This window comes from Callorhinus ursinus, unplaced genomic scaffold, assembly GCF_003265705.2.
Source record: "Callorhinus ursinus isolate GAN/ISIS: 27379988/994484 unplaced genomic scaffold, GSC_fseal_2.0 scaffold82, whole genome shotgun sequence".
Classification (NCBI taxonomy): domain Eukaryota; kingdom Metazoa; phylum Chordata; class Mammalia; order Carnivora; family Otariidae; genus Callorhinus; species Callorhinus ursinus.
In genome coordinates this window covers 1807002-1834503 of record NW_027397144.1, presented here as the reverse complement: position 1 = coordinate 1834503, position 27502 = coordinate 1807002, and the positions used below count along the sequence as shown (strand labels likewise).

The window sequence follows — 27502 nt, the reverse complement described above, 5'->3', positions numbered from 1 at the left end:
AGATTTTATTTATTTATTTGGCAGAGAGATACAGAGAGAGAGCAAGTAGGCAGAGAGGCAGGCAGAGGGAGAGGGAAAAGCAGGTCCCCCATGGAACAGGGAGCCCGATGCGGGGCTCGATCCCAGGACCCTGGGACTACGACCCGAGCCGAAGGCAGCCGCCCAACCGACTGAGCCACCCAGGCGCCCCTAGACAGTTGGATTTCAACCAATTTTGCCACCAAAACCATGAGTGAAAACTCAGATTGCCAAATTACAGAACAAACATACAAATTATGTTCTTTTCAAACAGAATTTAAGATTTTTATCATCAAATATATTGAGGAAAGAATGTACAAAATGTTTTGCAGTGGGATCTGCTAATAATATAAACGTCCTTGAAGTCATCATCAAGATTCCTAACTGTGGGCAGTAGGGAGAGTCTCATGTTCTCCTCCCTGGCTCACTTTTGTCCTGCCCCATAGATGACCACTGTCCTGATGCTTTGTTTATCCTCGATACCTTTACCATCTATTATTTTTCATTAAGCAGAGTTCTTTCAGCTTTCTTCCTTCCGCTTTTGAACAGATAAGTATCAATGGAATTACACTGTAAGGTTTTCCAGTGATTTTTGCCTCCGTATGTTTCTCACATGCGAGCACCTGAGGCTTCTGGCCTGGTCTAGGACCGCGGGCTTCAAACCTCCCACCAAGCTGAGTGGCCCGAGGCTTCGAGATTCTTTAGATACCAATGAGTGGGGTTGGGGGGGGCGTGGTGGGCAGACGACTCCCTGCTGGAAGATGGTCAAAGATCAAAATGGACCCAGACTCATCATTACCCTCGGTGAGGTCACTTTTGTCCGTGTTTGTGAAGAAGGGTCACGGACCTCGGAGAGAACAGGTCGCAGCCCACTGCCCAAGCAAGGTCGGCTCAAAGACGTGACCTCCGGCCTGCTGTCACTCAGGCGGGCGGGGGCGGGGCCGTGCGAACTGTCCAATCAGGGGAGTCGCCGGAACCGTGCGTGCGGGCGACGCGCTGTGGACGGCGGGGACTGTGTGCCGTCGCTGCTGTCCGGCCGAAGCTCGCGTCCCCTCTCGCTGTCCTGAGAGCCTTCGGGAGCTTCCGCCACATCCTCTGTGGCCGTGACGTCCGCCGGCCGCGGCAGTCGTATGGTGGTTCGACCGGCTACCCCAGAAAGCGAGCAATGGTGAGTGTGGGGGGCCCGGGAGTCGGGAAAGGGGGGCGGTGGGACCGGCTGGAACCGGCCGTGGCGGGACCTGGCCTCCCCGCCGTGAACTCTGGGGTCTGCGGACCCGAGGCCGCCGGTGGCGCGGCACGCAGCGCGGGGCCGGGCCGGCTGCCGGGACCGCCGGCGTCCTGTCCCGTCCCTGCGCGGCCGCGTCTCCCTTAGATTGGGCGACGACCACGGGGAGGGTCATCAGGGGACGGTCATGCCTCGGTCTCCCGGGTTCGTGCGCGGGAGGTGCTGTGGTCTGTGGGGTCCCCATCCCTCTCTCCCTGGGGTACCCACCCGCTTTCCCCTCACTTTTCCAAACGTTTGGGGAGTAGGGTCTCAAAGCCGCGACCCTGTGCCCCCTGCCTAGCTCTTCATAGGACTGGCAATAAATGCCTCAATTTCCAGATCTTTCCCTGCATTCTGAAACGCCATCTTTCCTCTCCAGTTCATAACATCATTATTAACTGTTTGTTCTCCATGATGCTTTTCAAATTACGCAGTGTTTTATCATTTATCCACAGAGCCATGAATGGCTCTTTTTAAAGATTTATTTTTGTGGATATTTTACATGAGAAGAAAGCAGAGAATAATCACCTGGAACTGTTTTATGAAATCCTTGTGCCTCTCCCCCCAGGATCTTTCCTGGACACTGATGTCCTATCGGAAGTCCTTTGAGTGGAGGTTCTTCTTTAAAACTTTCCTGGGTGATCTGACCTGTCAGCATTGCCCCTCCTTGCATTTGTCACTCTGAAAAGATTTCACTTGAGACTTAGCTTGGGAGATAGTATTAAGTATTTCCAAAAAGGTGAATTTCAGAAAAAAAAATTGTTACTTTCTATTTGTTAAAATTTGTTCCCTTTTTTCTTCCAAGTGGGTATACTGATATTCTGAGGTATGTTCTTTCAGGTGATTTTAAATGGCATATCAGGGCCTAGACCTGTAACATTAAGTATTACAATACAGTTGTTTACAAATCAATTTCTTTTCTTGGAGATAATTGACATCTTCATTTTCTGATAGTAAAAGGTTGGTTTTCTTGTTGAACTAGTAAAATTCCTTAAAATTTTCTTTCCTCCTTTACACATAAACACTGGGTGTGTGAGATTTTGCGGGATTCTTGAACCACTGGGTTTGTCATTTAAATTAATCAGTGGTGGTCCAAAGCATTGTGACTGGGGAGCAGAGGCCTGAGGCCATTGACTCCCAAGCTAAGGCCAGTTTTGACCTGGCAAAGGCAAAGGGAGTTTTCTTAGGCCTAGATGTTTTTACATGTTTGGGTTTTGCATCCATGATATAGGTGCACTCAGAGTATAATTTGGGTATTGAGAAGCTCTGTGAAAGTCCAGAGTTCTGTCTCCTGGACAAAATGTTTATGAATTTGGGAGTTCATTTTGGGTCACAACCTTAAACTGAATCTGCCTGAGAGTTTCCTCACACGTAATATTGGAAACCTTGGGGAAGGGAGTTCCTGTAAGCTGCCAGGAGAGAGGGTGTGCGGGGCTCGCAGAGTTCATTCCTGCAGGTGCTCAAGTGTCCGTGCCCGCCCTGGTTCACCAGGGGCTGACCCACTGTGGAGGTGCTATCTCAACTGGGAACGTCTGGAGCCCGGCTTGGGAGTGTGTGTACTTTCTGAATATGGGTTTTCCTTCTTAACTCTGGGTAAGCAGGCTGCTTAGCTGAGCTGATTTGAATGTTTGCATTTCTTTCCTTGGCATTCTTTTTTATCTATTGAATATTCCAGTCCTTTCAGTCTAGTTTCCCTTAGTAGTTTGCAGTTTTATTTGCTGTCTGGGTAAGATTTTTTATTTCTTGGGCTTTGAAGATGTAAGTTGAGAAGAATGTGTGAGGCAAGAAAATCTTGAAACCAAATGGAATTTTTATTCCTTTTAGGCAACAATCACAAGCTGTGAGATGGGCATATTGAAGTTCTCAGGCACATTTTTCATTTTTATTATTATCTTTTTAATATAAAGATTTTATTTTTCTCTCTCTTTTTTTTTTAAAGATTTATTTATTTGAGAGAGTGAGAATGAGAGAGAGAGAGAGTACGTGAGAGGGGGGAGGGTTAGGGGGAGAAACAGGCTCCTCGCTGAGCAGGGAGCCTGATGCGGGACTCGATCCCGGGACTCCAGGATCATGACCTGAGCCCAAGGCAGTCGCTTAACCAACTGAGCCACCCAGGCGCCCCTAAAGATTTTATTTTTAGGAAATTTCTACACCCAATGTGGGACTTGAACTTACAACCCCGAGATCAAGAGGCGCATGCTCTACTGACTGAGCCTGCTGGGCGCCCCTCATTTTTCATATATAGAGCAGTTTTTGTATGTGCATGTCTCCAGGGAACTTTTGACATTTTAAAGACTATACTATTTTTTAAGGCAAATGAATTTCTGTTTTAATTGATGTCAGAAAAACTACCCAAGCTTATGTAAATCTTTAAAAGTCCTAGTAGGTTTCAGGGTTTAAATGCAGCCCCCTGGGGCGCCTGGGTGGCTCAGTCATTAAGCGTCTGCCTTCGGCTCAGGTCATGATCCCAAGATCCTGGGATCGAGTCCCGCATCGGGCTCCCTGCTCCGTAGGGAAGCCTGCTTCTCTCTCTCCCACTCCCCCTGCTTGTGTTCCCTCTCTTGCTGTCTGTCTCGCTGTCAAATAAATAAAATATTTAAAAATAAATAAATGCAGCCCCCTAATGCAGTGCAACATGCTCTTCATTCCTGACAATATTCTTAGTGTGAAATATAGTGGAGGGACAAACTATGATGTCCCTTGTCCTTTTAGTTAGTTGAAATTTTTCATTTTTTATGGGTTGCAGTTTTATACCCATTAGTGCTTAAGGAATTAAATCTTAGAATGATTTCCTATGTAGAAAAGTTTAAATTAATTTAAAATTAAATTTAAAGTAGCAAAAGTTGAAAATACTATTAAGCAGTAAAATATAGTGTATGTTAAGTTTGTTTCTTTTATATTAATTGCATGCTAAGGATTACAATTCATAAGAAACTAGTAGACTTCAGAAAAAATTTTAAGATATGAAATGACGAGAGTTCAGGTTTTTGTTTTAGAGCATTTTGTTTACAGAAAAACTGATCACAAAGTACAGAGTTCCCACCTGACCCCTTTGCATCCACAGTTTGCAATATTTTTTACATCTCCTATTACTGTGGTGTGTTTGTTACAATTGATGGACCAATAGTCATGCACCGAAGTCTACTGTTTATATGGACATAGACATTTAGTGTTATATACAATCAGTGGGTTTTGGCAAAGGTATAATGACATGTGTCCATCATTTCCTTTTTTTAAGATTGATTTATTTTGGAGAGAGAGTGCGTGCGTGTGCGGGGGGAGGTGGGGTGAAGGGGAGGGAGAGAGAGAATCTTCAGCAGACTCCGTGCTGAGCATGGAACACAATGCTGGGCTCCCTCCCGGGACCCTGAGATCACGACCTGAGCCGAAACTAAGAGTTGGATGCTTTACCAACTGTTCCGCCCAGGCACCCCTGTGTTCATCATTTTGACATCATATAGAATAGTCTCTCCTTTTCCTAAAAATATCTTGTGCTCCACCTGTTTAATAATCAACCTTCCCTCCAACACTCCTGTCTTTCACCAAAAGATCTTCTTACTGGCTAATAGTTTTGTCTCTTCCAGAATGTCATATACTTGAAAACAATGTATTTAGCCTTGTCAGAGTGTCTTCTTTTCCTTAATATACTTCAAAGTTTCCTCCTTGTCTTTTGTTGGCTTTATCCTTTTCTTTTTATCACTAAACAATGTTTATCAGATACATATACCACAGGTTGTTTATTCATTCTACTGTGGAAGGATATTTTGCTAAACTCTTGGCAGTTACGAATAAAACATCCATAAACATTCATTTGCATGTTTCTGTGTGAGTACAAAGTTTCGGTTTATTTGGGTAAATACCAAGTATGATCACTAGATCCTCTGGTAAGAGTATGTTTAGTTTTATAAGAAACTGTCTTCCAAAGTAGGCATACCTTTTTCCATTCCTACCAACAATGAATGAGGATTCCTGTAGGTTTACATCTTCACTAGTATTTGGTGTTCTGAATGTTTTGAATTGTATCCATTGTAATAAGTGTCTAGTGATATCCATTTATGTTCTATTTATAATTCCCTAATGACATTTGAAGTTAAACTTTTCATATGCTTATTTGCAATCTGTATTATCTTTCGTGATACATGTTCAGATCCTTTGCCCATTTTTAATTGGATTGTTTTAGTTTTAAGAATTCTTTGGACATTTTGGGTGTCCTTTATCAGATAACTGTTCTGCAAAGATTTTATTTATTTATTTGAGTTAGACTGTGAGAGAGAGAGCACAAGCAGGGGGAGCATTAGAGGAAGAGGGAGAAGCAGGCTCTCCACTGAGCAGGGAGCCCAATGCGGGGCTCGATCCCAGGACCCTGGATCATGACCTGAGCTGAAGGCAGATGCTTAACTGACTAAGCCACCCAGGTGCCCGGTGACTGTTCATTTTCTTACCACTCTCTTTTGTAGAACAGGGTTTTTATTTTAATGAAATGAAGCTTCCCATTTTTTTTTTCTTTCATGGATCTTGCTTTTGGTGTTGTATCTTAAAATTCATCAGTTAACCCAGGATCATGTCCTATGTTATATTTTAGGAGTTTTTAATTTTAGATTTACTATATATTTTTGGTTAAGTTTTGGGAGAGGTGTTAAGGTCAGTGTCTAAATTCATTTCTTGATTTTTTGGTTTATCTTTTGCTTGTGGATATCCACTCTTTCTAGAAAAGACTTTTTCTCAGGGTGCCTAGGTGGCTCAGTCAGTTAAGTGTTCAACTCTTAATTTTGGCTCAGGTCATGGTCTCAGGGTCATGGAATTGATCCCCACATCGGGCTCCACACTCAGCACAGAGCCTGCTTCAGATTATCTTTCTCCCTCTCTCTATGCCCCCACACCCCCGCTCATGCATGCGCTCTTCTCTCAAATAAAATCTTTTTTTAAAAAAGACTTTTTCTCTATGAATTGCCTTTTTGTCCTTTGTCAAAGATCAGTTGACTACATTGTGTGGGTCTATTGGAAAGCAGTTGACTTCTGCATCCTTCAACCTTGCTGTGCTCTTGTTATTAATTTTCAGAGTGCTCTCTGAAATTGTTGGGGAATCCAGCAGATATTCTATATAGAAAACCATGTGTTTGTAACTCACAGGTTTATTTTTTGCTTCCCAATCTATATAACTTTTATTTCCTTTTGTTATCTACTGCATTAGCTAGGTCTTCCAGGACAATGAAGAATAGGAGTGACGAGAGGAGACTTCTTTTTTTAAAAATTTTTTATTGTTATGTTAATCACCATACATTGCATCATTAGTTTTTGATGTAGGGTTCCATGATTCATTGTTTGTGCATAACACCCAGTGCTCCACGCAGAATGTGCCCTCTTTAATACCCATCACCAGGCTAACCCATCCCCCCACCCTCCTCCCCTCTAGAACCCTCAGTTTGTTTTTCAGAGTCCATCATGAGAGGAGACTTCTTACCTTGTTCTTTATCTTACCAGAACAGCAACTGTCTCTCACCATTAATATGTTAACTACAATTTTCACATAGATGTTCTTTTTCAGAAATAGGAACAACAACTCTCTATTCCTAGTGTGTTATCATAAGTGTGTGTTGGGTTTTATCAAATGTTGTTTTCATTTTCACCTCCTTTTATTCCTGATATTAGTAATCTCTGTCTTTTCTCACTTAGATTGACTAGTCATTTACCAATTCCATTAATCATTTCAAAGAACTCCCTTTTGGTTTTCTTTATATTGTCTCTTAATTTCCTGTAATTTTTAATGTCTTTTGTAAGTCTTACCATTTTATTTTCCTTATTTTTATTGAGATATAATTGACATGTAACATTAGTTTCAGGTGTACAACATAATGGCTTGGTATTTGTATATATTGTGAAATATTTCCACAGTAAGTCTAGTTAACATCCTTCATTGTACATAGTTACAGGTCCTTTACTTATCATAGATATTTAAGATCTACTTAGCAACTTTCAAATTCTCAGTATTACAGTATTATGAGCTGTAGTCACAGCTCATAATACTGTTTGATTGCTGTATCCCATGACTTACTTATTTTGAAGAAGTAACATATTTTGAATAAGAGAGTGTTATGCCTCCAAATTTGTTAAGATTGCTTTGACTACTTATTTTATAGCTGAAAGTTTGTACCTTTTGACCTCCCTTCATCCATTTTCCCCACCCTTCACCTCTGGCAACCCCCAATTTATTTTCTGTATGAGTTTGTGTTTTTGTTTTATTTTTATTTATTTTTTTAAGGATTTATTTAGAGAGAATGTGTGTGTGCACAATGGGGAGGGGCAGAGGGAGAGAGAGTCTCAAGCAGACTCTGCCTAAGTGGGGAGCCTGATGTGGGTCTTGATCTCACGACCCTGAGATCATGACCGGAGCTGAAATCAAGAGTGGGATGCTTAACTGACTGTGCCACTGGGCACCCCTGTGTTTTTGTTTTTAGATTCCACATATAAGTGAGATCATACAGTATTTGTTGTTCTCTCTGACTTATTCTACTTAGCATAATGTTCTCAAAGTCTGTCTAGGTGTTAATGGTAAGATTTTGGGATGCCTGGGTGGCTCAGTCAGGTGAGCCCCCAACTCTCAATGTTGGCTCAGGTCGTGAGATTGAGTACTGTGGAGCCTACTTAAGATTCTCTGTCTCCCTCTGCCCCTCCCTGCTCTCTTTCTCTCTCTCAAAAAAAAAAGGGCAATATTTTATTCTTTTTTATGGCTGAATAATATTCTATTAATATTTATCAGTTTGTCCATTGGTGAACACTTGTTCCCGCATCTTGGCTATTGTAAATAATCAGTGAGTATAGGCTGCGTGTATTTTTTCGAGTTAGTTTTTTTCCGATAAATACCCAGAAGTGGTATTGTTGGATCACATGGTCATTGTATTTTTGATTTTTTAAGGACTCTCCATACTGTGTGCATAGTGGCTGCACCAATTTGCATTCCCAATTATGGTGCACAGAGGTTCCCTACATCCTTGCCAACACTTGTTGTCTTTTTGAGACTGGCCATTCTGTCAAGTGTGAGGTGATATCTCACTGTGGTTTTGATTTGCATTACCCTGATGATTACCGATGTTGAGCACCTTTTCGTACACCTATTGTCCATCTGTATGTGTTCTGTGGATGTCTATTTAGATCCTCTGCCCATTTTATTTTTTAATTGGATTCTTTTTTGGTGTTGAGTTTTATGAGTTCTTTATGTGTTTTGGATTTAACCCTTTGGATATAACCAGAGATACGATTTGTAAATATTTTCTCCCATTGAATAGGTTGCCTTTTTATTATATTGATGATTTCTTTTGCAATGCAGAAGCTTTTTAGTTTGATACAGACCCACTTGTTGATTTTTGCTCTTGTTGCCAGATCTAAAAAGTCACCTTTAAGATTGATGTCAAGGGGCTTACCACCTGTTTTCTTCTAGGCATTTTATGGAGTCATGTCTTACACTCAAGTCTTTAATCCATTTTGAATTGTATATGGTGTAAGAAAGTGGTCCAGTTTTCCCAGCACCATTTATTGAAGAGACTGTCCTTCCTCCCATTGTATATGTTTCCTTTGTTGTAAATTAATTGACCGTGGAGTGTGGGTTTATTTCTGTATTCTCTGTTCTATTCCACTGATCTATATAGCTGTTTTTATGCCAGTGCCTTACTGTTTTGATTACTATGGCTTTGTAACATATTTTGAATAAGAGTGTTATGCTTCCAGATTTTTTTTTTAAGATTTTATTTATTTATTTGACAGAGAGAGAGGCAGCGAGAGAGGGAACACAAGCAGGGGAAGTGGGAGAGGGAGAAGCAGGCTTCCCACCCAGCAGGGAGCCCGATGTGGGGCTCAATCCCAGGACCCTGGGATCATGACCTGAGCTGAAGGTAGACGCTTAATGACTGAGCCACCCAGGCGCCCCCCTCCAGATTTGTTCTTAAGATTGCTTGACTATTCAGGGGTGCCTGGGTGGCTCAGTTAGTTGAGCGGCTGCCTTTGGCTCAGGTCATGATCTCGGGGTCCTGGGATTGAGCCCCGCGTTGGGCTCCTTGTTCGGCGGGTAGTCTGCTTCTCCCTGTCCTTCTGCTATTTCCCCCACTTGTCTCTAGCTCTCTCTCTCTCTCTCTTTCTGTGTCAAATAAATAAAAATCTTAAAAAAATAAAAAGATTGCTTGACTACTCAGTCTTTGTGGTTCCATGCAAATTATAGGATTGTTCTGTTTCTGTGGAAATGCCATTGAAATTTTGATAGAGATTCCATTGAATCTGTAAATTGCTTTAGATAGTATGATATTTTAACAGTAGTAATTCTTTCAATCCATTGAGCATAGAATATATTTGCATTTATTTTGTGTCATCTTCAATTTCTTTAATCAGTGTCTTACAGTTTTCAGTATATAGGCCTTTCACCTTTTTGATAATTTTATTCCTATTTTGTTTTTGATCAGTTTTAAGTGGACTATTTTTATCTGTCTATCTGTCAGAGAGAGCACGTGAGCACAAGTAGGGGTGGGGGGAGCAGCAGGCAGAGGGAGAAGGAGGCTCCCTACTGAGCAAGGAGCCTAATGCGGGACTCGATCCCAGGACCCTGGGATCAATGACCTGAGCTGAAGGCAGATGCTTAACTGACTGAGCCACCCAGGTGTCCCCTGGACTATTTTTTAAATTTTATTAAGTTTTTAAATTACAGTATAGTTAACATACCTTTAAAAATTTTTTATTAAGGTGGACTGTTTTCTTAATTTCTCTTTCTGACAGTTCCTTATTAGTGCAAAGAAATGTAACCAAACAGTTTTTTGGTGGAGTCTTCAGAGTTTTCTATATACAGACAGTTCCCAACTTAATGATGGTTCAACTCGAGATTTTTTGACTTTTTGATGGTACAAAAGCAATATACATTCAGTAGAAAGCATACTCTGAATTTTTATTTTTCCATTCTCAATATGCAGTACAAGATTCTCTTGTGATGCTAGGTGGCAGTCAGCTACACAGTCATGAGGGTAAATGACTGTTACAGTTTTAAAACCCTTCTGTCCCTATACAACCGTTCTGTTTTTTTACTTTCAGTATAGTATTTAATAAACTACATGAGATATTCAACACTTTGTTAAAAATAGGCCTCGTGGGGCGCCTGGGTGGCTCAGTCAGTTTATTTTGGCTCACGTCATGATCTCAGGGTCATGGGATTGAGCCCTGTGTAGGGCTCCTCGCTCAGCAGGGAGTCTGCTGGAGATTCTCTTGCCACCCCCCCCCCCCTTTAAAAGACTTTTTAAAAACTTTGTGTTAGATGATTATACCCAACCGTAGGCTAACATAAGTGTTCTGAGTACAATTAAGGTAGGTTAGGCTAAACTTGGATTTTCAGTAAGTTAGGTATATTAAGTACATTTTCAGTTTTTAAAAAAGTTTTATTCATTTGAGAGAGCATGAGCAGGGGCGGGAGGCGGTAGTGGGCGGGAGGCAGAGGGAGCACACTCCCCACTGAGCCAGGAGCTCAACGCAGGGCTTGATCCCAGAACCCTGAGATCATGACCTGAGCTGAAGGCAGATGCTTAACTATCTGAGCCACCCAGGTCCCCCTACGGTTTCAATTTAGAGATATTTCCAGTTTATGATGTATCGGTACATAACACAATCATAAGTTGAGGAAGATCTGTAGAATATCATGTCGTCTACAAATAGACCATTTTACCTCATTTTTTTTCTAATCTGGGTGCCATTTTTCTTTTTCTTGCCTAATTGCCCTGGCTAGAACTTCCAGTTTTATGTAGTGGACATCCTTCTCTTGTTCCTGATCTTAGCGGAGAAATTTTCACCTTTTCAGCATTGAGTATGAGGTTATCTGTGGGCTTGTCTTATATGGCCTTTATTATGTTAAGGTACTTTTAATGTATACTCACTTTGTTGAGAGTTTTTATCATAAATGGATGTTGAACTTTGCCATATGTCTTCTCTGCATCTTTTGAGATAATCCTGATTTTTAATCTTCATTTTGTTAATATGGTTTATCACATTGATTTGTAGATACTGAACCATACTTGCATCATGGAATAAATCCCACTTGATCATGGTATATGATCTTTTTAGTGTGTTGTTGGACTCACTTTGCTAGTATTTTATTGAGGACTTTTCTAGCTTATGTTCATCAGGGATATTGGACTGTAATGTTCTTATGGCAACTTTGTCTGGTTTCAGTATCAGGGTAACACTGGCCTCATAAAATTAGTTTAGAAGTGTTCCCTCCTGTTTTTTAGTAAGAGTTTGAGAAGGATTTGGTATTACTTTTTCTCTGACTATTTGGTGGAATTTACCAGTGAAGCCATCTGGTCCTGGACTTTTGTTTGTTGGGATGTTTTTGATTACTGGTTGATTCTTTTTACTAGTAATCAGTCTGTTCAGATTTTCAGCTTCTTCATAACTCAGTTTTGATATGTATTTTGTTTCTAAGAGTTTATCCCTGTCTTCTAGGTTGTCCAGTTTTTTGGTGTATAATTGTTCATAGTAGTCTCTTATGACCCTTTGTATTTCTCTTGTACCAGTTGTAATGTCTCCTTCATTTCTGATTTTATGAGTCCTCTCTTTTTTTCTTGGTAACTCTAAAGGTTTACCCATTTTATTTATCTTATCAAAAAACTAATTCTTAGTTTCACTGATTTTTTTTCTATTGTCTTTAGTTTATATTTTGTTTATTTCCTCTTTGATCTTTGTTATTTCTTTCCTTCTAACTTTGGACTTCCTTTTTTCTTCTCTAGTCCCTTGAGGTTTAAAGTTGGGTTTATTTGAGATCTTTCTTGATGTAAGCATTTATTGCTATGAACTTCCTTCTTTGAACTGCTTTTGCTGCATCTCATAAGTTTTGGTATATAGTATTACCATTTTCATTTGTCTCAAGGTATTTTTTTACTTCTCAGTTGATTTTTTTCACATTGGTTGTTTAGTAGCGTGTTATTTCATCCACACATATTTGTGAATGGTCCAGTTTTCTCCTTGCAGTTGATTTCTAGGCCTACCATTATGGTTGGAAAAGATGCTTGATACGACTTTAATCTTAAGTTTATTAGGACTTGTTTTGTGGCCTAATATATGATCTGTTGTGGAGAATGTTCTGTGTGTACTTAAGAATGTGTATTTTGTGTATTCTCTTGCTTTTAGATGGAATGTCTGTTAAGTCTATCTGGTTTAATGTGTCATTTAAATTCAGTGTTTCCTTATTCATTTTTTTGTCTGGATGATATATCCATTGATGAAAATAGGATTTTAAAGTCCCCCACTATTATTGTATTGCTGTTTCTCCCTTTAGGTCTGTTCATATTTGCTTTATATATTTAGGTGCTCCTATTTTGAGTATATAAACATTCACAAATATTATACCCTCTTAATGGGATTCACCCATTTATCATTATATAATGACCTCCTTTGTCTCTTATTACAGTCTTTGTCTTAAAGCCTATTTTGTGTCATACAAAATAGCTAGTTTTATTTTGGTTTTCTTTTTTCTTTTTTTTTAAGATTTTATTTGTTTATTTGACAGAGAGATAGCGAGAGCAGGAACACAAGTAGGGGGAGTGGGAGAGGGAGAAGCAGGCTCCCCACTGAGCAGGGAGCCCGATGTGGGGCTCGATCCCAGGACTCTGGGATCATGACCTGAGCCAAAGGCAGACAGACGCTTAACAACTGAGCCACCCAGGCACCCTATTTTGGTTTTCATTTGCATGGAATATGTTTTTCCATCCTGTCACTTTGAATCTGTATGTCACTTTCAATCTGTATGTCTTTACACCTCAGGTCTTTTGTAAGCAGTATAGATTTTTATTATTTTTTTAAAGATTTTATTTATTTAAGAGAGAGAGCACGTGCAGACATAAGCAGGGGAGAGGGAGAAGCATGCTCCCTGCCAAGTAGGGAGCCCCACGTGGGGCTCGATTCCAGGACTCTGGGATCATGACCTGAGCCAAAGGCAGCCGTTCAACCGACTGAGCCACCTAGTTGCCCCAGCAGTATAGATTTTTAAAAGTCTATTCAGCCACTCTGTGTCTTTTGATTGGAGAATTTAGTTCATTAACATTTTAAAGTAGTGGTAGGTATGTACTAATTGCCATTTTGTTCACTGTTTTCTGGCTGTTTTGTAATTTGCCTTCTTTTGTGATTGATAATTTTCTGTAGGTTACTACTAGAATAGCTTATATTTATAACAATATACTTTAAGTTGATAACAATATGAGTGCATTCTAAAAGCTACATTTTTATCCCCCCCACCCCATTTTATGTTTTTGATATCACAATTTACATCTTTATGTCTCAGTTAACAAGTTGAGTTATTTTCATACTTTTGTCTTTTAACCTCAACTTTCATATGATTAACTCACCACCTTCCTGGGGATGGGTATTAAGGGCACGTACTGCATGGAGCACTGGGTGTTACACGAAAACAATGAATCATGGATCACTTCATCAAAAACTAATGATGTACGGGTTCCCTGCTCCGCGGGAAGCCTGCTTCTCCCTCTCCCACTCCTCCTGCTTGTGTTCCCCCTCTCTCTGTGTCTCTCTTTGTCAAATAAATAAAATCTTTAAAAAAAGAAACAAAACTAATGATGTATTGTATGGTGACTAACATAACATAATAAAGTAAAATTAAAAACAAACCAAAAAAAAACTCACCACCTTTACATTAGTCTGAATTTTACTATATATTTGTCTTTAACAGCAAAATTTGTACTTTCATATTTTCCTGTTACTAATTAGCATCCTTTCATTTCAACTTAAAGAAGTCCCTTTACATGGCTTGCAAGGCTAGTCTACTGGTGATGAACTCCTTTAGCTTTTGCGTCGTTGGGAAACTTTTCTTCAATTCTGAAAGACAGCTTTACGAGTTGAGTTTTCTTGGTTAGCATTTTTTTTCTTTTTTTTTTTTAAAGATTTTATTTATTTATTTGTCAGAGGGAGAGAACGAGCGAGCACAAGCAGGAGTGGCAGGCAGAGGGAGAAGCAGGCTCCCCACTGAGCAAGGAGACCGATATGAGGCTGGATCCCAGAACCTTGGGATCATGACTTGAGCCGAAGGCGATTGCTTAACCAACTGAGCCACCCAGATGTCCCTAGCAGTTTTTTTTTATTATGTTATGTTAGTCACCATTCATTACATCATTAGTTTTTGATGTAGTGTTCCATGATTCGTTGTTCGCATATAACACCCAGTGCTCCATTCAGTATGTGCCCTCTTTAATACCCATCACCAGGCTAACCCTTCCCCCCACCCACCTCCCTTCTAAAACCATCAGTTTGTTTCTCAGAGTCCATAGTCTCTTGTGGTTCATCTCCCCCTCTGATTCCACCCCCCTTCATTTTTCCCCTCCTACTCTCCTTTTTTTTTTTTTAACATACAACGTATTATTTGTTTCAGAGGTAAAGGTCTGTGATTCATCAGTCTTACACAATTCACAGCACTCACCATAGCACATACCCTCCCCAATGTCCATCACCCAGCCACCCCATCCCTCCCACCCCCCACCACGCCAGCAACCCTCAGTTTTTCCCGAGATTAAGAATTCCTCATATCAGTGAGATCATATGATACATGTCTTTCTCTGATTGACTTATTTCGCTTAGCATAATACCCTCTAGTTCCATCCACGTGGTTGCAAATGGCAAGATTTCGTGTTTTTTGATGGCCCTAGCAGGTTTTTTTCCCCCCAGCACTTGGGATATATCACACCACTCCTTTCTAGCCTGAAAAGTTTTTGCTGAAAAATCTGATGATCTTATGGGAGTTGTCTTGTACATAAGTTTTTTTTGTTTTCTCTTGCTGGTTTAGGAGCCTCTCCTTGTCTTTAGCTTTGACATTATAATGCTTCTTGGTGTGAGTCTCATTGGGTTCTGGGATTCCTGGATCTTGATGTATGTTTTCTTCTCCAGGTTCGGGACGTTTCCGGCCATTATTAAAGTTAAGTTTTCTGCTCCTTTCTCTCCTCTTTGGGAGTTCAGTAATGCAGATGTTGGTCAGCTTGATGTAGTCACATAACTCCCTTAAGCTGTCTTCACTCTTTTTCATTCTTTTTTCTTTTTGCTGTTCTGATTGGGTAAGTTCTGCCCTGTCTTCATTTTTCAATTCAGTTATTCTTCAGTTCTATGATTTCTATTTGGTACTTTGTTTTCTGTTTGTTGAAATTCTCACTTTTTTCATCCATTCTTCTCCTGAGAGAGGTGAGCATTTTTATCACTGTTATTTTGAACCCTTTATCAGATAAATCACCTGTCTCCTTTTCATTAAGGTCTTTTTCTAAGGTTTTATATTTTGCTTTTTTGGGAATATATTGTTTCTTTGGTTTCCTTGACACTCTTGGGTTTTATGTGTTAGATAAAACAGCCACCTCTCCCAGTTCTGAAGGAATGATCTCATGGAAGAGAGCCCTTTATTGTCTCTCAAACCTTTGTGATTGTCCAAGAAGGCTCTTTTCAGTTGATCCCAGTAATTGAGGCAGTGCCCCCAAGAGGAGGATCTCAGGCAGCACCTAGATTCAGGCTGATTAGAAGGCAGACCCTCAGGCAGCAGCTTTTAAAATTTTCAACATAAACTCTTTCAGGTGAAGACTGGGAGGTGGACATTTCTGCCAGCTTCCTCTGCTCTGAGCCCTGGGTAATAACCAGTTAGGAATGGTTTCTTCCTTGGTACCATCCCATTGAGTACAAGCCCTGCTGGCCACAAAAGGCAGGATATTAAGGGACTCCAGGGCATGTGTACGAGCTCTTATGTTAGAGATTTGTATGGCATGGGGGGCCTGAGGCAGGGCAGAGGAAGCATGTGAAGATGGTGCCCACTTGTTAGAAGATGGAGGAGAGACAGTGAAGTATCCCTCAAACTGAGAAGGCACTTTGAGACCAAAAACAAAACAGGCCACTTCATACAGTTTACAGTTCTATTCAGGCTAACTTATTGGTAGGAGAGTTGGGCAGAGGATGGTCCACGGCAGCCACATAGTTATTCTCCACAAGTCCAGGCCCCAGTCCACAGATTTTCTAGAGGAAGGGGACACACAGGAGGACACTGCAGTGAGGTCAGAGAGCGTGCACGCACCTAATGGACAGCTGGCCTTTCATCGGATCTTGTGGCACCACCTGTGATTGATGGAAGGCCAAACAAGCCTCCCCTCATTCCAGCCGTGGTGGGCATTCCTGACGTATGTGTATTGACCTCCGAGGGGCCAGGAACAGGAAGCCCCAGGCGAAGTCACTGAGCGAACCTGGACAGGGTCGGAGGCCAGTATTGTCAGCACTCAGGCACCGCTGTCCCCCCCACCCCCACCCCGGGTCTCCGGAGAGGATATAGGCTGGGTCCTCCGTGCGTGTTTAATTAGCAGCTCACCCCTCAGAGGACAGCTGTGAAGATAAACTAATAGGTCCTCGACAGAGACTGGGTGCCTCGGTCTGTTGCCTCTTTGTTGTGCCCTGGGAATGGTGGTGGCCGGTTAAGAACTCTTTCTCCATTTGTTACAGTCTTGTGGGACCCACAGGTGTGAGCTCCACTGACCACCAGAGCCAAGCAATCTAGAGGTGTTTCCTGGGCAGCAAAAATTTTCTGCAAAAATCAGGAGTGTCAGGCAAGGGCACGTGCTCCTGGGAGATCCTGGAGAGCTGGAGTGAGGCAGAGGGGGAGCACACACATTGTCTGTTTTTGAAGAACATTTCAGTGAGCCCTTAGATGTATGTTTAATTAGATGCCTGCCTTTCAAGCTGACACTTTAAGATTAGCAAGCAAGCCTCGTTTTTGTTGTTGTTTTTTAAATAGAGCAAGGCGGGGCAGAAGGAAAGGGAGAAAGAGAATCATAAGCAGGTTCCATGTCCATCTCATGACTTGAGCTGAAATCAAGAGTCAGACGCTTAACCGAATGAGCCCCCCTGGCACTCCTCAAGCAAGCCACTTCCACAGAAAGCCTGGCTGCTTTTCAGTCAGCTGCCTCTATGCTGGGTCCTGGGCTGGGTGAGTCTGCACATGTGAGCCCTTTAATAACTGTTTCAGTTGGTGTAGCCCTCTTGGTCCCATGGATGCAGGCTCTGTTGTCTTTCAGAGGTAGATGTTTGGGGGCTCATCTTCAAGTTCAGGTCTTAAGGGTAGGGGTACTAGAAGTGGGGTTCAGAACCTTCACTCCTCAGGGAGAAGCTTGGGATTTTGTGTTCCCTCCTAACTGTGGGTTGCTGCACCAGTGGTGGGGTTTATGGCAAGATTGTGTCTCAGCATCTCCTACCAGCTTTTATGTGGTTGGTTTGCTCATTCATCCAGTGTGTAGGAGCCGCTTAGCTAGTTTTTGGGGTTTGGGTTTTTCCAAGGAAATTATTCCATATGTAGATTTAGATGCAGTGTGTCTGTGGGAGAAAGTAAGTCCAGGATCGTTCTATGTCACCACCATGACCTGGACTGTTTTATTCTGCTGAAGGTTTAATTTGTTGTTCTTTATTGTTTCCTCAAGTAGTTGCTTATGTTATTGTCGATCTTTTTTTTTTCCTTTGATTTATTTGTTCAATGGTACAAATTTCCTTCTAGGTTCCTACAGTTGCTCCACCAGAAAACTTTTGATAAATTCTATTTTTATATCGTTCAAAATAATATCTTTAGACTTTTTTGATCCCAATATTTAGAAGTTTTTTTTATCTCCATGTCTTTGGGGTTTTCCAACTGCTTTCCTGTTATTGATTTCTAGATTAATGCTGCTGTTTCCTGAGAACATGTTTTGTACATTTTCTGTTCTTTCAAATTTAAGGTGTTTTATATCCCAGAAGGCGGTTTGTCTTGGTGAATGTTGCATGTGAACTTGAGAAGAATGTGTATTTGCTGTTGATGACATATTCCATGGATTTCCTGATTTTCTTCCTGCTGAAACTCTTATGTTACTGATATGGGGGTGTTGATGGGTCCAACTTTATGAGTTTTTGCCTAACATATTTTGCTACTCTGTTATTAATGCACATACACAGAAGGGATTGTTTTATTTTCTTGGAGATTTGATCCCTTTACTATTACATGATTCCCTCTTTATCTGATATTTCCTTGCTTTGAAGTAGGCTTTGTCTGAAATTAATATACTCTGCCAGCTTTCTTTTGATTACTGTTGGCATGGTATATCTTTCTCCATCCTTTTAAGTTTATTTGTGTCTATATTTAGTTCTTTTTAATGTGCTGTTATAGTGTGTCTTTCAGTTGTAGGGTTTAGGCCATTGATGTTTAAAGTGGTTATTGATAATCTTGATTAATATCTACCGTACTTTTTACTCTTTTTTTGTTGTCCTTGTTTGTCTTCTGCCATTTTTCTGCCGGCTTTAGCTTTAATTGAGCATTTTATCTCTTCTCAGCATATCAATTATAGTTTTTTGACTTTGTTTTGCTGAGTTTACCTTATGTCAGCATATTCCTAATTTCTCCCTGTCCCTTGTAACATTGTCATTCATTTCACTTATCCAAAAGCTATTACTGAATACAAAAGTGATATGTCAGATTTGTTAGTAAAAGAAAAGTTGTTTTACCTTCATTAATTTCTTTCCTAATGCTCTTTCTTACTCACCTCCCGATGAATTTCTTTTTGTGTTTCTTGAAAAACAGGTGTACTCATGTCAAATTCCTCAATGTTTGCTTCAGAAAGTCTTTATTTCTTCCTCATTTTTGAAAAATAATTTTAACACAGAATTGTAGGATGGTGCTTTTTTCCTTTCAGCACTTTAAGTGTTTTGCTCCAGTCTCTTGCTGAAATGGTTTCAGAAAGAAGTCCAATTTAATTCTTACCTCTGTTTCAGTGTAACTGAGGTTTGTTTTTCCCCCGCTCTGGCTTCTTTCACTATAATCTCTTTGTTTTCGATTTTTCTCCAGTTTGAATAGGATGTGCTTGAATTTGCATTTTTGGTTGTTTGGGGTTTTTTCCCCTTCGTATTTTGTGCTCTCTTAGCTACCCAGATCTGCAGTTTGCGATCTCGAATGGTAGGAAGATGCAGTGATTATTGCTTCACTTACTTTTTCTGTCTTTATTTTCCATCAGTTATTCCCATTGTATTTTACCCTTGTCATTATACCAGAGTTCTTGGATATTGTGTTCTATTTTTGTTTGCTTAGGCCCCAGCGAAACACTCTTCTGAGGACAGGCCTTGTTAAGAATAGAATATTCTGGGCATATTTCAAAATAGCTTCTTTTCTGTCTCCAGTTTTGAAGACAATGGTTTGCCCTGTGTCCTCAAGTCTCTGATGGGTCAAAGAAGAGTTGTTTAAGCTTTTTTGCTTTTTCCTTGTGAGGGAGAGACTGCTTCTAAGTTCATTATATGACCCCCCCCACAAAAAAAACCCCAAGTCTCTTGACTTCCGATGTTTCATGTTTGACTGCTCACAGCTTTGAAGCTCAGCCCTCCTTTTTCCTCCTTGATCCAGTTCTGTCCAAGGCAGTAAGAAAGCCTAGTGCTTCCTGCTTTGGTAGTGGCAAGAGGATCAGTTCATACAAGCGCCTGCCCTTGTGTGTGAACCTTTAGTCCACTCACAACCTCCGGGGGAAAAAGGTCTGCATGCTTTTCCCTGCTTTTTCAAGCCATTTCAGGCCTGCTTGAGAGGCCTGCCTTCCTCCCCAGAGACCTCAGTTATAGAGTAAAGTCTCTTATATCCTGCAGGTAGCATGTGGCGTCCTCAACTAAGGGACTCCTGTACTCAGGTTTGGCTGTTATGCTTTTGTACGGCACAGAGCTCCTAAGTGAGAGAAAATGAGAGGGCTCCCTCTAGAGCACTGGTCAGGAAACTTCCTCCTGAAGTTGGAGAATGGCGATTTTATGTTCTTTTGGAGGAAAGCACTGCTGAATCCTTTATGTAGTTAATAATCATGAACAGATTCACCATCAAACCACTGTGGATGTCAGGGAACTCCCTCGCAACCTGCACTTCTTAACCTGTTCGTCAGGGTTAGCATGGGCCAGAGGGCACTATTACAGTTGGACCAAAAAGAGTTCCTCTAGCACCTTTTCATTTCAGTATGTGTCCTAAAAAGTGAGCAGCAGTCCTGAGGCTCATGTGGATAGGGTTTTTGTGGAGATCTCTGAGCCCTAACTTCTGAGTAACTTCCTGGCTCCATGAAATGGGACAGAGAGAGAATGGAAAAACTGAGTGCAGTAAGAACTACACAAGTGAAAAGTACTACTTCACAAGAATATTTTCATTTATCCAGCTACATCTGGCTACTTCTAATGGCCTTCAGGCCGATAATGGCAAGCTGATCCTTGTTACAAGTTGCATTTCCACAGGCCTCCTGGACTCTCATGTTTGGTGATGGGACTAGAAGAAAAAGCTTCCAGTTCTTCATTGTGTTTTATTCATTAAAACCTCATGCAGATTTGACCCCGTACATCATGGAGTGCTGAGTTAAATGGTAGGTAAGAAGGAAGGAGATGAGAGCATTTTTCTCAAAAGGAATTAGTGTGCTTAAAATAATACTTGTTTCATTTGTATAGTATTTCTCTCATTTCTCCAAGGTGCTCTAGACCCTGCCATTAGAGAACAGTAACATTTAAAGTGATCACAGTAAAGATGAATAAATAATTTGCATGTGTTCATGATGCTGTTAAATTTATGAGGAAGTGTGAACAGAAAGTAAGTTTCTCATGACCAAGACATAAATGTTTGGAGACCACAGAATCGTACATAACCTTCCTATAATTGAGTATAAATCCCCAGTGCTGTCAGACTCATGTATGCTACTGTAAACATATTTGGGATGTTTTAGGACTCAGTGACCTTTGAGGATGTGGCTGTGAACTTCAGCTTGGAAGAGTGGGCTTTACTGGATTCTTCGCAGAAGAAACTTTACAGAGATGTGATGCGGGAAACCTTCAGAAACCTGGCCGCAATAGGTAAAGATGATGACATTCTTACTGAACTTTGGCAATTAGAGAACAAGTATTTCTTGCCCATCAGTCTTGTTCTGACGTGGGAAAATAGTACATTAGTAAGCTAAGCTCATCATAGACCTAAAATCTAGTAATTTTTCTATAATTTCTAATAACGGAATATTTTCTCCATCTGCATTTTAGAGAAAAAATGGAAAGATCATGACACCGAATATAGGTACAATACCCAGGGGAGAAGACTAAGGTGAGTCACACAATGTAGCAGTGTCCCACATGAGAATCTTATATCATGAATTTTTAAAAACCAAATTATTCAGGGGTGCTGGGTGGCTCAGTCAGTTAACGTCTGCCTTCAGGTTAGGTCATGATCCCGGGGTCCTGGGATCAAGTCCCACATTGGGCTCCTTGCTCAGCGGGAGCCTGCTTCTCCCTCTCCCTGCCCCTCCCCCAGCCTGTTCTCTCTCTCTCTCTGTCAAGTGGATAAACAAAATTGTTAAATAAATAAAACCCAAGTTATTCAAATTTATCCTTAAATTTTTTTCACTGAAAATATTTACTTAAGTATGACATAGGTGTTGAGTGTTTGCAAAACTGTTCACTTGGAAAGAGCATAAAGAAACCCCATATGGAAAAAGAAAAAGAAACCCCATATGTTGAGACACCTGGGTGGCTCAGTTGGTTGTGTGTCTGCCTTTGGCTCAGGTCATGATCTCAGGGTCCTGGGATCCAGCCCCACATCAGGCTCCTTGCTTAGCGGGGAGTCTGTTTCTACCTGCCACTCCCCCTGCTTGTGCTCCCTCTCTCTTTCTGATGGATGGATGGATGGATAGGTAGATAAAAACAACAAAAAAGAAACCCTGTATGTTAATAGTCTTTGCTTACATAATAGCTGTGGTCAAGTCCTTATTTACGGAGCATTCAGTATATTAACTTTCCAAACGATTCAGAAAGGATAGGAAACCTTCATTTTGCTGTAAGTTATAAAAATGTAATTCTGATACCCTACTAATATGAATTACTAAGAAATCATTAATAAAATACTTCCCATTTTTTAACAGAAGTCATATGGCAGAAAAACGTGAAAGCAAAGAGGGTCGTCAGTGTGGAGAAACCATCACTCAGACTCCAGATCTTAATCTGAACAAGAAAACGCCTTCTGGAGTAAAACCACCTGAAAGGCATCAGTGTGGAGAAACCATCACCCAGACTCCAGATCTTAACCTGAACAAGACGACGCCTTCTGGAGTAAAACCATGTGAATGTAGCGTGTGTGGAAAAGTCTTTGTGCGTCATTCATCCCTTAATAGGCACATCAGATCTCACACTGGACATAAGCCATATGAGTATCACGAATATGAAGAGAAGCCATATAAGTGTAAAGAATGTGGGAAAGCCTTCAGCTACCGCAAGTCTGTTCATAGACATGAAAGGACTCACACTGGAGAAAAACCCTATGAATGTCAGGAGTGTGGGAAAGCTTTCACGTGGCTCACAACTTTCCGAAGACACATGATCACTCACACAGGAGATGGACCTTACAAATGTCAGGAATGTGGGAAAGCTTTTAGTTGTTCTACTTCGTTGCGAACACATGAAAGGACTCACACTGGAGAGAAACCCTATCAGTGTAAACAGTGTGGGAAATCCCTCCGGTCGCCTCTGGGTTTGCGAATACACGAAAGAAATCACACTGGAGAGAAACCCTATGAATGTAAGCAGTGTGGTAAAGCCCTCAGTTGTCCCAGTTCCTTTCGAAGACATGAAAGGACTCACACTGCAGAGAAACAGTATGAATGTAAACAGTGTGAGAAAACCTTCAGTTCTCCTCTAGGTTTGCGAATACATGAAAGAATTCACACAGGAGAGAAACCTTATGAATGTAAGGAATGTGGGAAAGCCTTCATTTCTCTGTCAAGCATTCGAACACACATGATCACACACACTGGAGATGGACCTTATAAATGTAAGGAATGTGGGAAAGCCTTCATTTGTCCCAGTTCCTTTCGATCACATGAAAGGACTCACACTGGAGAGAAGCCCTATGAATGTAAACAGTGTGGTAAAACCTTCAGTTGGCCCAGTTCCTTTCGAATACATGAAAGAACTCACACTGGAGAGAAACCTTACGAATGTAAGGAATGTGGCAAAACTTTCATTTATCGCACAACCTTTCAGGGACACATGAGAAAGCACACTGGAGAGAAACCCTATAAATGTAAAGAATGTGGAAAAGCCTTCATTTCTCCCTCAAGTGTTCGAACACACATGATAATGCACACTGGAGATGGACCTTATAAATGTAAGGAATGTGGGAAAGCCTTCAATTTTCCCAGTTCATTTCGAATACATGAAAGAACTCACACGGGAGAGAAGCCCTATGAATGTAAACAATGTGGTAGAGCCTTTAGTTGTTACACATCCTTTCGAACACATGAAAAAACTCACACTGGAGAAAAACCCTATGAGTGTAAAGAATGTGGAAAAGCCTTTATTTATCGCACTACCTTTCGAGGACACGTGAGAATGCACACTGGAGAGAAACCATACAAATGTAAAGAATGTGGAAAAGCCTTTAGTCGTCCCAATTCATTTCGAAGGCATGAGAGATCTCATACTGAATAGAAACCTCTTGAATGTAAGCAGTGTGGGAAAAACATCAATTGACCTTCATCCTTACATGTGAAACCCCCCCCCGGAAAGAAATCCAACAAATATAAGAAAGCCTGATACAAATTAATCCATGTATAATGTTCCAGAAAACTAACATGAAAGAATCATAAAAGTTATAAATATATTATCAGTGCCTCATTCTTAAAGTGGATCTCTGGACTGTGGATATTTACTACTTTCAAAAATGAACACTGAGGTGAGATAATTCTGTAAGTACTCTTATTACTGTTGTTTAAAGATTAATAGATATTTGTTTTCTCCTTAAATCAGTTGATAACATTTTTCTCTTTCCATTTTGGAGTTTGCTTGATCCATGGGTGAATTGGAATGGTTTCTAAATGTGCAAGTAGATTTAATTTTTATATAATGTTTTAATTGAATTATCGATAAATGTTTTGGTATTTTCTTACTGGCCTCCTGTGTCAGCTACTGGATATCCGTTACCCATCATACACTCCATCTTTCTTGGGAGAAAACCAATTCTTTTTTGGCCAGAAGAGCCTTAATTCCATTTTCCTTGCTAATAAAAAGATGGCATAAATTTGTAAATATGCAGTTTATTATGAAGTATCGTCTGATCAGTTATTTCCATCTTTTGGCCTTTGCCATTCCTTCTGGCTGAGATTTGAATAATCAATTTTGCATTAAGACAGACCAGTCACTGGATAATAAAATGTAGAATTGGAGATGGCACTCCTAAATTATGTTTTGTCACCTGGATAATGTGACATTTTCTAGAATCTGTTTCCTTTATGATTCTATACCTGTAGCCTCACTTGTGTAAGATTTGAAAGGCAGGAGTACAGGAGGCATCAGGTTTCAGAGCCACCAGACAGAGCTGTACAGGAGCTTTGAGGATCCCTGCTTACAGCCTATTTTCCTGATCTCTTGCCCTGCTAGTCAAGAGTGTCCTCAAAACCACAATTAACTGCTCGACTTCATTTCTCAGAGGCGTAGGTTTCCACATATACCTCCACAAGTTCGGCATCAAAGATCCATCACAGTTTGGATTTTCCTGCCAGCCCTCATGTGTCCACCAGGCAACTAATCTGAACTTTCATGGTTGGGAGTACTCTCTGTTGCCCAGACTCTCCTCTGTATTGCATTCATTTAAGGTCTAATTTGTGTAGTCAATACCTTGTTTTGGTAATACTGCTAGTGACCATGTACTCCTGATTCCACTGTGAGTGCTACAGTGACCAGAAGAACACCGTGGACTTTGTTCCTCCACTGCAGCTACTGCTCTGGCCCTGTCCTTCTCTAGGACAGCTGGCCCCTCCCTCCTGTCAGGCAGGTTTGCTCAGCTGTGTGTAATTCCTCGGTATGTTTTCAAGTGTGGTTGATTGTATGTGATTAAAAGCAATGCATTTGTCAAACAAAATATTCTGTAGTCATTTCTTAAAACATTTTATTAACTGGGGCTCCTGGGTGGCTCAGTCGTTAAGCATCTGCCTTTGGCTCAGGTCATGATCTCAGGGTCCTGGGATCAAGCCCTGCGTCAGGCGCCCTGCTCAGTGGGGAGGCTGCTTCTCCTCCCACTCCCCCATTCATGCTCTTGAGCTTGATCTCGCTCTCAAATAAAACTTAAAACATTTTATTAACTGTTTTAATTTGTATGCTAACATATATTGAGTCTCTCATTTCCTGAGAGCATATATTAAAATATCCCATTGTAATTATGAATTTTCAGGTCAACTTTGTAATGTTGTCAAGCTAAACATACCTTCCCAGTATTACCTTGTGCTGTATACGTGCTGAGGTGCTTTTCATTCTTTTATAGGTACAGTCTTCTTTGTCATGAAACTTCTCATTTGGTCAGTGTCCTCTTGCTAGACAAACCCACTACGTTCACATCAGCAGTCAGCAGGGGTGTGATGAACTATAGTAACAAGAATGACTGCAGGAGTGCCTCGGTGGCTCAATTGGTTGAGCATCCGACTCTCAGTTTCAGCTCAAGTCTTGACCTCAGGGTTGTGAGTTTGAGCCCCATGTTGGGCTCCAAGCTGGGCATGGAGCCTACTTTAAAAAAAGGACCGCAAACCCTAAATGACTGGATTTATTAGTAAGAGTGTTTCCAAGGACTTAAGTGATTTGGGTTTTTGCTAGGTGATTTCATTACTATTCAGTAACAGCAAGAAGGTTCTGGATGTATTGGATGCTTTGTGGAGGTAGACAATTCTACCATTGTCTTTACCTTCTAGAAAATGATTGATTCCCCAGTATAGTGGGGCTAAGCCTGTAAGAAGCTCCAGTCAGTCATATTAAGAAGAGAACTTTGGTTATTTTTGTGACTTAGAATGGTCTCTTCTCCATTTTGAGAGACATGGTTACAAAATACCCTTCTTTTTGTCTTGATCCATCATGATCACCAAATTGCTTTGTCTGATGGAAGTGTTCAGTATTTTTCTCTTCAGCACTGTAAGATTTGGCAGGGCCAGTCCCCTAGAAGAGCTGTTGCCCTTCCTACTCATTATCTAAACACCAATATATTTCCTACAGTGAACTGATGGACACTGTTTACCTCCGAGAATCTCAGTGAAAATATGTAATTTCACTTCTTAGGAAACTATGTTTAATATCTCCTCTATGATGTCACCAAGCCTGTAAGTTTAGGTAAATTATGAGAGAACAAAACCTAGCGGGGGGGCGGGGAGAACAGGACTACTGTTCCAATCATGCCTTTCTTACTCGGAGACTACTCTTTTTTTTTTAAAGATTTTATTTATTTGACAGAGAAACAGTGAGAGAGGGAACACAAGCAGGGGGAGTGGGAGAGGGAAAAGCAGGCTTCCCCCTGGAGCAGGGAGCCCGATGTGGGGCCCGATCCCAGGACCCTGGGATCATGACCTGAGCCACCCAGGCGCCCCTCAGAGACTACTCTTGATGCTAATCTTTGAACATGCCTCATCTGTCAGACACTGTGTACTCAAAACATACCTTGTGTAGCAAAAATAATAAAATCAGTGTAGGATTTCAATATAGAGGCATTAAACACAAGTTCTTGCAGTCCTGGTGCTCATATTTTTGTGGGAAAAGAGAGAGGGTTAACAAGTAGTAAAATTTAGATAATAAGATGGAAGGGCGGGCTTTGAAGGAAAGTAAGCAACATCGCGAAATAACAGGGAGGCTGGGAATGTATCTTTTCTAGGAGGAAAGGAGCCTGAGTGAGGATGTCACTACTGACCACTTGAATTCCCACCATGCAATACATTTTAAAGGCTTTCAGGAACAGCTTGGGTGTGGAAGTAAATAGAGGGCAGTAGAAATGGAGAAAGTCTGGCATTCCTGTAATTAACAGTAAAGATTCCCCATAAAGATACAGACCTAGTTCATCTTTCTTTTTGTAGTTTTCTGTATGGAATATGTGATCATGAGTTTGGGCCTGGATATCTGGGGCTTGAAACTTGCCACTGACTTGGGCCACAGATATCTGTATTTTTTTTGTGTTTAACATTATTTGAGAGCATTTCAATTTACCTGTATTTAAATTTTACAGTATTTGGCACTTAAATTTTGCTTCTATATATATATATTTTTTTTTGCTTCTATATATATATTTAAAAATTTTATTTATTTATTGACAGCAAGAAACAGTACAAGCAGGGGGAGCTGCGGGCAGAGGGAGAGGGAGAAGGAGGCTTCCCGCTGAGCAGGGAGCCCGATGCGGGGCTTGATCCCAGGACCCTG

At 40.9% G+C, this 27502-nt stretch overlaps 1 protein-coding gene across 1 annotated transcript; it reads left to right on the top strand.

Annotated features, from left to right (window-relative positions):
- Positions 1 to 864: 864 nt before the first annotated feature.
- On the top strand, positions 865 to 25381 carry LOC112816614 (uncharacterized). The gene is given in 4 exon segments (XM_073887641.1): positions 865 to 1186; positions 21022 to 21148; positions 21329 to 21389; positions 22204 to 25381. Coding segments are annotated over 4 exon segments (1860 nt in total). The 5' UTR covers positions 865 to 1183; the 3' UTR covers positions 23873 to 25381.
- Positions 25382 to 27502: the final 2121 nt, after the last annotated feature.